The sequence below is a fragment of the Salmo trutta genome, chromosome 6 (genome assembly GCF_901001165.1).
Source record: "Salmo trutta chromosome 6, fSalTru1.1, whole genome shotgun sequence".
NCBI lineage: Eukaryota > Metazoa > Chordata > Actinopteri > Salmoniformes > Salmonidae > Salmo > Salmo trutta.
Window position 1 is genome coordinate 19,705,896 of NC_042962.1, and position 11,909 is coordinate 19,717,804.

Here is an 11,909-nt window from a genome sequence, read left to right on the forward strand (position 1 = left end):
GCAGGGGTTCACCAGTGTAGGAAACTCTCTGATCAATTCTACTTCATGTTATGGTAATGCATGTAACGTGACAAGCCGGACCATGGTAGAGTTTTTACCACAGGCAGTAGTTTTCTTTTATCCTGTTTAGAGTAACTGCCCTCCACGTCACCTCAACCTAGATATTCAAATATATGTGACAACCAGGAAGATGACTGACGGGAGGTAGTAGCACGCAACACCTCATAGCAGCAGTCACTTCCTATGATGTCATACACACACCTGGCCCTCATAGAGTTAATAAGCAGAGTTTGACTGACATCTGACATTTCCTTATGGACGAGTCATAAGGAGACTGTACAAATCGAAACAGACATGACATACGACAGCAGAGCAAGGAGACACTGCGAGACAGACATACCAGGAGACACGGAGGCAAACTTGCTGCCGGACTTGTGGAAACTCTAGACCTTCACTGTCATTTTGATTTAAATTTCCACAAATCTCATACAACGCAGTGAGGAAACGAGCATGTTACTATGAATTGTAGGCTCCTGTATGCTCCCCATTGGTTGATAGATTGAGCTGTAGGAAGGGTTTGAATTACTGGAGTGCTCTATAGTGCCGAGCATTCCCAAAAGAAATTAGGGCACCCCTATACTATTAACATGTGCATTCCCATACGAATATTGATACATTGATTGTATTACATCACACATTTTCGCCTGCTTATAAACTGGAGCCAAGTCATGCTGGAAAATAACATATCTAAGCCAGTCTCCTTATGACTCGTCCATAATGAAATGTCAGATGTCAGTCAAACTCAGCTTATTAACTCTATGAGGGCCAGGTGTGTGTATGACATCATAGGAAGTGACTCAGTTAGTAGAGCATGCCACTTGCAATGCCAGGGTTGTGGGTTCAATTCCCACGGGAGAAAAATGTATGCATTCACTACTGTAAGTTGCTCTGGATGAAAGCATCTGCTAAATTACTAAAATGTACTACTAGGGTTGGTGTGAAAAGGTTAATTGATCAGACTGAATTAAAATGAGACTAGTATTTTATGTAGGCATACATGCACATACAAAACAAGCGTTTAATTGATTGATTAAAACCTCTCAGTTAACACTATGCCTTATATTAACCAAATACCAAGATTTGTAAACATGAGCTATCCATCCACCAATTGAAAACCTCTCTTTAATGTGCCTCAGTTGGTTTTTTTGTGTGTGCAATTTTTACTCTGCTGAAAATTTTTGGATTAATCAAGAAAGATAGAATTTAAGATATATATGAGAATGTTTAATTGTTTAATGTATACATATAAATTAAACAAATAAACATTCTTAATTTGATCATTCATGTGTAAGCACGTTTTAACTACATAATAAAGACATTATTCTGTAACGAAATATTCATGGAGATAGTATTCCTATACTATAAAGTACTTTGATCTGATGCAATGTAATGAAACGAAATAATAGCCACTTTTCATGTCGCCATTGGCTGAATTTGTTGTCGATTTAAATCTAGTGGGCAGGAGTGAGTAATTTCGACCAGTCCTGTGCCATCCCCCTTGTCCCATCGTTCGCAAAGATGTCGTTGAAAGAGCTATCCTCGCTGGAAAAGGCTTTAGGATTGAAAAAGCCTAACAAATACAGTACTCAGGGGGATAGGAAGGTGAATTTGCCATCCAATGGTTTCGGTTACAGTTATCGATATGCGCTAAATAAAATAGAGCTTACCACATGAACAGTAGGTTAAAAAGAGTCGTGAGCACATGCTAGCTACGAAGGTAGCTAGCATGTGGCTTGCTAATGTTAGCATGCCACTATACTTTCCATAGAAAAGCAAGCTAACGTTACTAGTTAGCTAGCTAGCTAACAAGATAATGATAGTAGCATGAGCTAGTTCTATTTTAGTGAATGCAGGTCACTTAAGAACAACGAAGCTATAATTTTATCGCATAAGTTGCAGAGTAAATGTATAATCATGTTTGAGCTAAGCTGTGTTATTAGCCAGCTAGCTAAGCTAACATTGAATGAATCTGCTGAATGTTTATGCCATGTGATAGCAATCTTTGGTTGCCAACGATTTCTGGCTCTAACTCATTTCAGTGCTATACTGACTCAACTGCCTTCATTACAATGTTAGAAACACATACAAGTCACAGGGTGTAGTCAACGTGACTGCATGTGTAAGCACTGAAATACTGTGTCTTGTTGACAAGTCACTACAATACAAACACTGACATTGTGTCCATAATTCCTATCAGGCTAATACTAAATGTACACATTGACATTCTCTCCCATCCAGGTCCCTGTCCTCCAGAGTATTAATGGACCAGCTCTGGTCGGCTTGGTGACCATCGCCACTCACCTGGTCCAGGAGGCTAAGCGGCCCGAGTTGCTGGGTGGGTCAGCAGAACACAAGGCTGTAGTGCAGCAGTGGCTGGAGTACAGAGTCACCAAAGTGGACGGATGCCACAAAGAAGATATCAAGACCATACTAAAGGTAGAGACCCAGAAACAGTAGTAAAGATTATTCTCCAACATTTTATAACTTCAAATCATCCAAAATTAGAAAGTCAATAAAAAAAATACACTACCAGTGAAAAGTTTGGACACACCTACTTATTCAAGGGTTTTGTTTACTTTTGACTATTTTCTACATTGTAGAATAATTGTGAAGACATCAAAACTATGAAATAACACATGGAATTATGTAGTAACCAAAAAAGTGTTAAACAAATCAAAATATATTTTAGATTCTGCAAAGTAGCCACCCTTTGCCTTGATGACAGCTTTGCACACTCTTGGAATTTTCTCAATCAGCTTCACCTGGAATGCTTTTTCAACAGTCTTGAAGGAGTTCCCACATATGCTGAGCACTTGTTGGCTGTTTTTCCTTCATTCCAAACCATCTCAATTGGGTTGAGGTCGGGTGATTGTGGAGGCCAAGTAATCTGATGCAGCACTCCATCACTCTCCTTCTTGGTCAAATAGCACTTACACAGCCTGGAGGTGTGTTGGGTCATTTTCCATATGATCCAACAATGATAAATGATAGTCCTACTAAGCGCAAACCAGATGGGATGGCGTATTGCTGCAGAATGCTATGGAAGCCATGCTGATAAAAGTGTGCCTTGGATTCTAAATAAATCACTTCATATTTGACCAAGATGGAGAGTGATGGAGTGCTGCATCAGATGACCTGGCCTCCACAATCACCCGACCTCAACCCAACTAAGATGGTTTGAGATGAGTTGGACCGCAGAGTTAAGGAAAAGCAGCCAACAAGTGCTCAGCATATGTGCGAACTCCTTCAAGACTGTTGGAAAAGCATTCCAGGTGAAGCTGTTTGAGAGAATGCCAAGAATGTGCAAAGCTGCCATCAAGGCAAGTTGTGGCTACTTTGAATAATCTAAAATATATTTTATTTGTTAACAATTTTTGGGGGGTTACTACATGATACCATATGTGTTATTTCAAAGTTTTGATAACTTCACTATTATTCTACAATGTAGAAAATAGTAAAAATAAAGAAAAACCCTTGAATGAGTAGGTGTGTCCAAACTTTTGACTGGTACTGTTTATCTTAGTCAGTTTTATTGTCCAATGTAAATGTGGACCCACTGTTTTTCTACCATTGTTGTCATATGGGATAGACAGGCTTGGCGAGCTGTGTACGGAGAGGGTCTAGAATAGCAGGGCCTGGGAGAAGCCCCTGAGCCAAACTCGCCAACCCATGCTGTGGGTCATTAACGCGTGGGGACATGAATCTAGTCTGATATATGGTCCTTCGGTGACATGGCCGAGATGGGCAAAGCAGTAGACGAGAGCACAGGATGGGCATACACTTTACAGTGTAAGTCTTTAATGGGGGGGCCGCTGTGGCTGTCGACAGCGTGAAAGTGATATGAAGCCACTGGTTGGCTGAACAGGCGCCTCTCGGCACTGACTGTCAGGGTGACATGCCGCCATGGCATTACTGAAAAGTTCTACTGATCCAGGATGTGAATGTGGACAGGCCTTTTAAAAAATGTAATGGTGCCACTTACAGAAGTTAGCCTTGAGCCGGGCTCTGTGCCCCCACTGGCTGCTACAGCTGTCCTGCTGGTTCGCCAGAACTCTAACAGCGTAACCAATAATCCCAGAAATGAAAGGGGTCAATTTGGGCCACAATAGCATCCGTTTTTTTGTTTTTTTGCGCTTGTAAATTCTACCATGTGAACAGTTTTTGTTGATTATGCAGAAAAACAGCCAAAATATTCGATTTGATTTTAGTAGTTACACTTTGGAATCAATTTCATGGGCTGGCCTTAGTCATACCGTTGATATAGAAAACCTCACGTCTTGGAAAATAAGTTTTTCCTCAGGAGCTAATGTTTTACCTTGTGCAATAACTTATTCTTCACTGGGACCAGAAAGTGCCCTTCCTTCACTATGGTAGAATAGTCATGGTGCTATAACCCACAACCTTGGTGTTCTAGTGAGGTCTAGTAGCCCCAGTGAGTGCAGAGTCCAAGAAGGCTTGGAGAGACTGTGGTTGTGGGGGGTGGAGGCGCAGAACCCAGGTTCTGAACTCCATGTGGAGGGGGAGCCGTCTCCTGTCCGGCTGGGCTTCCATAGCTGTAGGGAAGGCAGGGATCTGATTGTGGCGGAGAAGTCTGCTGCCTTCATGCATTGCTTGGCAGCACACTCCGGCTGCACAATAACTCCATTAGCCCGCAAGACGCTGTATGTGCAGTACAAGTGCTAAAGATGGTTCCGTCCCTTGGGACCTGCACAACCATGCACCCCCCCCGCATGCACATTCACAGCCCCCATGTGCTTAGTCCATCCAGTTTGTGGAAGGTTCATTAGATTTGCAGGCGCCCAAGTCAGTCGGGAGAGGCGTGGGCCACTTGTAAGGCATCTGCGCTAGCCGGAGTGGCCAGAGTTGTGGGGATGCCATGCCACGGCAGGTAAATACATATTCCCCCTCAGGTCGTGCATTATTCACTTACAGATACAGCGCTCTCCACTCAGTGCACATCACGCACTCCCAGATAAATAGGTTAAATAGATTTCAGGCCTGTGTTGGCTCCACCAGCCACCATCTTGTTTTTCAACTCTTTTGACTGTTAAATACTTTATTTGGATATTTGGTCTCTTTAACTGTGGATATGTCATTATCACCCCATCACTGAAAGTTTGGTTATTAAAGGGATTTCAGGAAAATGTCCTGCATGTTTTTTCTCTAATAATAAATGTTCTATAGTTGATGAACTTCCTTGGTCACCTTTTATGAGACATTTCTCTGATTCAAATGTCTAATCTGGTTGTTATGATATAAACAAAAAATGATTAGATAAAGTCAAGAATCACATTGGAGTGATTCTGTGACCCTCAAGACAATTGTTTGTAGGCGTATGTCTCCACAGTGCATCCGGTAAGTATTCAGACCCCTAGACTTTTTCCACATTTTGTTATGTTACAGCCTTATTCTAAACTTAAATAGTTTTTTCCCCTCATCCATCTACACACATACACAATAATGACAAAGCAACAAATGGTTTTTAGAGATTTTTGTACATTTATAAAAGAAAAAAAATGAAATCACATTTACATATTTAGACCCTTTGCTCAGTACTTTGTTGAAGCACCTTACAGCCTTGAGTCTTCTTGGGTTTGACACTAGAAGCTTGGCACACCTATATTTGGGGAGTTTCACCCATTCTTCGCTGCAGATCCTCTCAAGCTCAGCCAGGTTGGATGGGGAGAGTTCGATTGGGTTCAAGTCCGGACTCTGGCTGGGCCACTCAAGGACATTCAGAGACTTATCCCGAAGCCACTCCTGTGTTGTCTTGGCTGTGTGCTTAGGGTCATTGTCCTGTTGGAAGGTGAACCTTCACCCCAGTCTGAGGTCATGAGCTCTCTGGAGCAGGTTTTCATCAAGGATCTCTCTGTACTTTGCTCTGTTCATCTTTCCCTCGATCCTGACTAGTCTCCCAGTCCCTGCCCCTGAAAAACATCCCCACAGCATGACGCTGCCACCACAATGCTTCACTGTAGGGATGTTGCCAGGTTTCCTCCAGATGTGACGCCTGGCATTCAGGCCAAAGAGTTCAATCTTGTTTTCATCAGATCAGAGAATCTTGTTTCTCATGGTCTGAGAGTCTTTAGGTGCCTTTTGGCAAAGTGGGCTGTCATATGCCTTTTACTGAGGAGTGGCTTCCATCTGACCACTCTACCTTAAATACCTGATTGGTGGAGTGCTGCGGAGATGGTTGTCCTTCTGGAAGGTTCTCCCATCTCCACAGAGGAACTCTGGAGCTCTGTCAGAGTGACCATCAGGTTCTTGGTCACCTCCCTGACCAAGGTCCATCTCCCCCGATCGCTCAGTTTGGCCGGGCAGCCAGCTCTAAGAAGAGTCTTGGTGTTTCAAAACTGCTTCTATATTAAAAATGATGGAGGCCGCTGTGTTCTTGGAGACCTTCAATGCTGCAGAAATGTTTTTGTACCCTTCCCCAGATCTGTGCCTCGACACAATCCTGTCTCGGAGCTCTACGGACAATTCCTTCGACCTCATGGCTAGGTTTTTGCTCTGACATGCACTGTCAACTGTGGGACCTTATATAGACAGGTGTGTGCCTGTCCAAATCATGTCCAATCAATTGAATTTACCACAGGTGGACTCCAATCAAGTTGTAGAAACACCTCAAGGATGATCAATGGAAACAGGATGCACCTAAGCTCAATTTCAAATACTTTTGTGAATAAGGTATTTGTTTTTTTATATTTTATACATTTGCAAAAATGTATAAAAACCTGTTTTCACTTTGTCATTATGTGTGTAGATTGATGAGGGGAAAAATGTGGAAAAAGGGAAGGGGTCTAAATACTTTCCAAATGATCTGTGAAAATCTGTAAAATATGCAATTCTAATTAACTTAATGATCCACCGAAAGTAATTTACTTACATTTTTTCCCTCATGCAGGACCTCAACAGTTATCTAGAAGACAAGGTTTACCTGGCAGGAAATCAGTTCACCCTCGCCGACACACTCATGTACTACGGAATTCATCACGTCATCGTAAGTCTAGCGTTCAATAACCAAACAGAGCCGACTTCAATCAGAGTTGAATTTAAAAGGCGGTTTGTCAAACGGAGCTCACAATTAAAAGAGTCATATGGTTAAAGGGCATGAGAGAGGAAACTTGACACAAGCAGAAAAGATGAGGCGCAAATTGATGTCTTTAGCCCAGGCCAAGGAAGAAGTTTGTTGGCCCCTGGAGGCTGACAGAGAGAAACAGGGGATCATATGTTGAGAAATGTCAGCGGTTGTGGCGGAGATGGATCGTTGCCACCAGCCACAAGGGAGTCAGTTTAGTTTTTTATCACAGCGGTTAGCCTCTGTCCTGAGGTCAGTCAGCAGCCCAGTTCAGGGGGAGGACTATCATAGCTACCGAACATAACTGGTATGATTTTAGACTCTGTTTCAGGTGCAGTATAGCTATCTTAGACCATGCTTTGGCAGCCTCACAACGAACATGAAACAGGATTGTCTAATATGTTCACATTATTTTGGTGTTATTCTCTTCATCTAGCAATTACACTTGTTTTGTGGGGAAAGAAATGTGAATTAAGTTAAAAGCAGAGTTGCTTCATTAGTTTGGGTACTAGCTAATTATAGCCAGAAAGATGCATTTTCTAAATATAAATGGAGATTCATAACATTGCTAGACATTTATAATGTGACGGTAGTGTCATTCTCAACGTTTAAACAATGTCAGATTTGTATAGTATGGATCATCAGTGGTAAAAATGAATGTCCCACCTCTCTGTCCCAGGTGGACCTGGCCGTCCAGGAGAAGGAGAAGTACATGAACATGACGAGGTGGTTCGATCACGTCCAGCACTACCCCGGCGTCCGGCACCACCTGCCCCCCGTGGTGGTCCTGAGGAACAGAGTCTACACCAGCGGCCACCACTGAGGTGTCCTGTCCCGTCAGGGAGCACTGCTGGCTGCCAGGATGGCCCCGGGCAGACTTGAGGGCTAAACAGGGAGGTGCTGACATCTCATCCTTCCCACCTACCCAACAGTACGGCCCCTCCCTCGCCTTCGAGACGTTCGGTGTCTTTTTGTTGTTGTTGTTGTTGGGAGTCTGACTGTTTTTTTTATGACTGCAGATGCTGTCAGTGTCAAGGTGTAGGGATATTCTAGTGATGCTATCTGAAACTGGCTCCCTGAAAGCATTCTGGCTGGTGAATGGCAGTAGGGTTTGCTGATACATGTCAGCAATTCTTGTCTTTTCACTTAAAGGGATAGTTCACCCAAAGTACAAAATGACATTGGTTTCCTTACCCTGTAAGCAGTCTATGGACAAGGTATTACAGCAATCAATAGTTTAGTTTCCCATGCACTGTTAACACATGCTAATGTTTTAGCGTTTGTGGCACAAATCCCATTCAAGTCATGGGACCGATATTAGCATTTTTTGTTCAAATCATCTATGATTTTGTTGAGCTGCACAAACAATTTTAGATACTTTGGATGATTTGGACATGATGCGCTAAATACGCTAATATCAGTCCCTTGACTTGATTGAGATTTGTGCCCAAATGCTGAAATGTTAGCATGTGGAAACAGTGCCAGGGAAACTAAAACAATGCATGGATTACTGTAATACCTTGTCAATAGACTGCTTACAGGTTAAGGAAACCAATGTCATTTTGTAATTTGGGTGAACTATCCCTTTAACCTGAGCCTTGATTGTGAAAAATTATTATTAAAAAGTACAAGTGAGTTAATAGTTTGCAATGTCGCTTTAAAGAAGTCCCTCTTTTGCAATTTCAATGTCTCAACATGTTACTTACACAGAATAGTTCCAGTCTGCCCAACTGTGTTCAACTATGTAATAATCATCCACCACAGATCCCAGGTCCATTATCAACTTTCCGTCCTCATGAATTTATTCTTCGGTCTTAGTTTCTCAAGCTGCTGTTCCACCAGCAGCGTCGGCAGCAGCCTCTAGTTCAGATCAGAGTCACTCGAATCAATCTGTGTGTTGATGCTGAAGGGCAGAGGGCAGACTACCAGCTGCCATAGAGGCCACAGCGTGCCTCTGTCCAATGCCAGAGCCCTGGGTGACAGCCACGCATTGTGTGTCATTTCACCCTCTTACCCATGGGGAGAGGGGCCCAGGGGGTAGGAAATCATTTTACGAAAACATCCGAGCGATAATACACACTCGCACCACTCACACAGCTGACTGGATTTAGCCATTAGCTCTGTCAGGGGTAGGAATCACAGCTAATATATATTGAAACCGCTGTGTTTGCACAACAAAATAGTTGGGTAATCTTTGTCTTAATTGTGAAAACTTTATCTGGTGTGTCAAGCTGTTAACTGGTTTACATTGTTACACTTTCATCCAGCCTGTGTTTTGTCATAAACCCTTCTTGGCCCTCCTAGTTTTCTGGCATGTTCTTCCTTATGACGGCTGCTGCTTTAATGCTATATTTTTGTGTTATTTAAGTCTACAGAAGGTTGTCCTGTGCCAATAAAAATCAAAGGGAAACAAAGAATCTTCATCTCATGAGTCTCATCTTGTTTAGTTTTTTATCATTCGCTTATGTAGATTTCAAAGAATTTGTTTTTAAAATTTGGTGGTTCCATCGATTAAACAACAGCAAACAAAGTGCTGTGTGTTCCAGAAAGTGTAAACTTCTGAAAGCAAACATCCTGCAGTCATTTGAGCAGGCCTTGTGACTAGATAAGAAAGAACATTGCACTGCTGGACCATAATAGAACCACTGTCCTGTTTATTTCAGTTCCATTTAGATGTCATTGCTGCTGCTGCTTCTACTGCTACTGCTGCTGCTGCTGAAGAGAAGCTTAACACAGCATGTCACGCTTTATCTTTGAGGTGTGCTAGATTTAGGAGAACTTAAGAGGGCTTTTGTTTTATGCATCTATACTGCATAGACAAACTTGGAAATTATATAAAGCTTTCTGAAGACATAACTCATGGATTCGCAGCGAACTCGAGTATGTGTAACAACAAACTTGAAATTAGTTTTTCAGATGTTTTGTGTGCTGCCGTGACTATCGCCGTAATGTCAAAATGGCAGTGTCATTAAGTCTTCCAGCTTTGCAGCTGATGATCAGACCAAAGCCAAGACAAACCCATAGATGAAGCCACAGCGGGTAACTCAAGACAGCCCAATTAGTATCAACCTCTCCCCGGTCATCTGAAGACAGAGGTTGCCTCCTCTACAGGGGTGGACTGCCACAATGAGCTCACATTGAGATATTCCCCCACATGGCAGACGAGGCAGCCTTTATTTCCCCCACCCCCTGGTCAGCGATAGTTCAGGGGTCAATTGGCTCGGTGGATCAGCAGGGTTCACTGATGACTTCAACTCTCACCAGGAGTCATCTCTAAGTGTGTGGACCTGACCAGATGCCACCTATTGCTCACTCCTCTTCATGGCCACAAGGGGTTTCACTGTGGGAAGGGCATGGGGGCAGAGTCCAGGGCCAGGTGAGGTGAAGTCGCCCTACGGACAACTATCTGAAGAATGACAGCTCTACTGGGTCTTACCGTTTAAAGTGCAGTGAGGAGATCCACAGGTTCCACAAGCAAGATCATGTGGCATGAAAGCAGTTTTGGCAATAAGTCCTGTCATGAAGTAAATGGTGTCAATCTGAACTTGTAAAAAAGGAAGTGTGTTCCCACAGATTTAGGCAGTTTCAATAACTGGTGCCTTAGTACCATCTTCCTAATGAGAGGCAAATGTGGTGGGGTATTCCCGTCACGTAACACCCCACGGTGTTAGTCCGAGTCTGCCATGTCGGCAACAAAAAATAGTTTGTTATGTCTTGTTAATGAGATCGAGAGAGCGGCGCATCCGACGGAACGTTTGCCCCTGATTGATTAAATGAAACAATCAACACTGCGTGGGGGCGTGTTAACGTGTCGTAAGCGCTTGTGACAGGCATTGCCTTATCCTCCCCTTACAGATAGTGACAGTTCTACCATGTGCCCATAAAGATGGCATCTGATTGTCAATTGTAATTACACAAGTGCAGAGGCAATGATCAGGCAGGTGGGGGTAGTTTTCTTTGCACATTTTTAAGTTCAGTCATTGGTTCAGACTTTCAGGGCTTGAGGGCAAGTTGGGAAAGTTATTTTGCTGCAGGTTCCTCTCCTCTCTAAAGGTGCAGAGGATCGTGTGAGACTGAGGTGAGCAGGGGATACATTCCAAGGTTGGGTGTATTTCTCTCTTTGTCTGTAGTGTTTCTGTTGAGCTTCTATATTAGAAGCGTGGAGTCTTAATGCAGTTTCAGTATTATAAGCAAGCTTCAGGGAGGTAAACACTGAATGGGGGGCAAACACTAATCTTGTCACAAGTTCTATATATTTTTTAGTCTTTCTTTTCTCTGGGTTGCAAGTACAGCCATGCCATGGAACGCAGAAGGAGCCCAGGTGTGTGGCGAGGAGTTTACGAGACGCACTCACTCACTTCATCAGTCAGAGAGGGGCGGCTGATTCAGCCTAGGTGCTAAAGTACATGTGTGCATCCCGGGGCAATGGGATCACACTTAAACTCAGGCACGGATGGCAGACTGCTCCAGAATTAGCCTGCCTCGCACACCCTCTCTCCCCCAACCTGCCTCAGCTGCACACACACTTCCTGGCTGCCGCGTTCTGATTTCCTGTGTGTGTGTGTGTGTTTTCATGCGCTCGTTCAGGAGGTTGTGGATTTGGCTTGGGGGCAAGGGGTGAGAGGGACGTGGTGAGTTCGAGGGGGATGGGAGGAGTGCATACCGTGCAAGAAGCAAGGAAGATAGCAAACTTCCTTGTCTGGATAAGTTCAAATAATGGGCCTCTCAGTTCTCTTGTGTGGATTTGTCCTGCACTCTGTTCTAAAGCTGC

General features: G+C 43.5%; 1 protein-coding gene across 1 annotated transcript; it reads left to right on the forward strand.

The window, feature by feature from the left end:
* The first annotated feature begins 1,532 nt into the window (after positions 1-1,532).
* eef1e1 (eukaryotic translation elongation factor 1 epsilon 1) lies at positions 1,533-9,555 on the forward strand. The gene is made up of 4 exons (XM_029755627.1): positions 1,533-1,662; positions 2,299-2,496; positions 6,965-7,060; positions 7,818-9,555. Exons 1-4 carry the CDS (start codon positions 1,579-1,581, stop codon positions 7,959-7,961), a joined length of 522 nt encoding a protein of 173 aa, XP_029611487.1. The 5' UTR covers positions 1,533-1,578; the 3' UTR covers positions 7,962-9,555.
* The last annotated feature ends 2,354 nt before the right edge of the window (positions 9,556-11,909 follow it).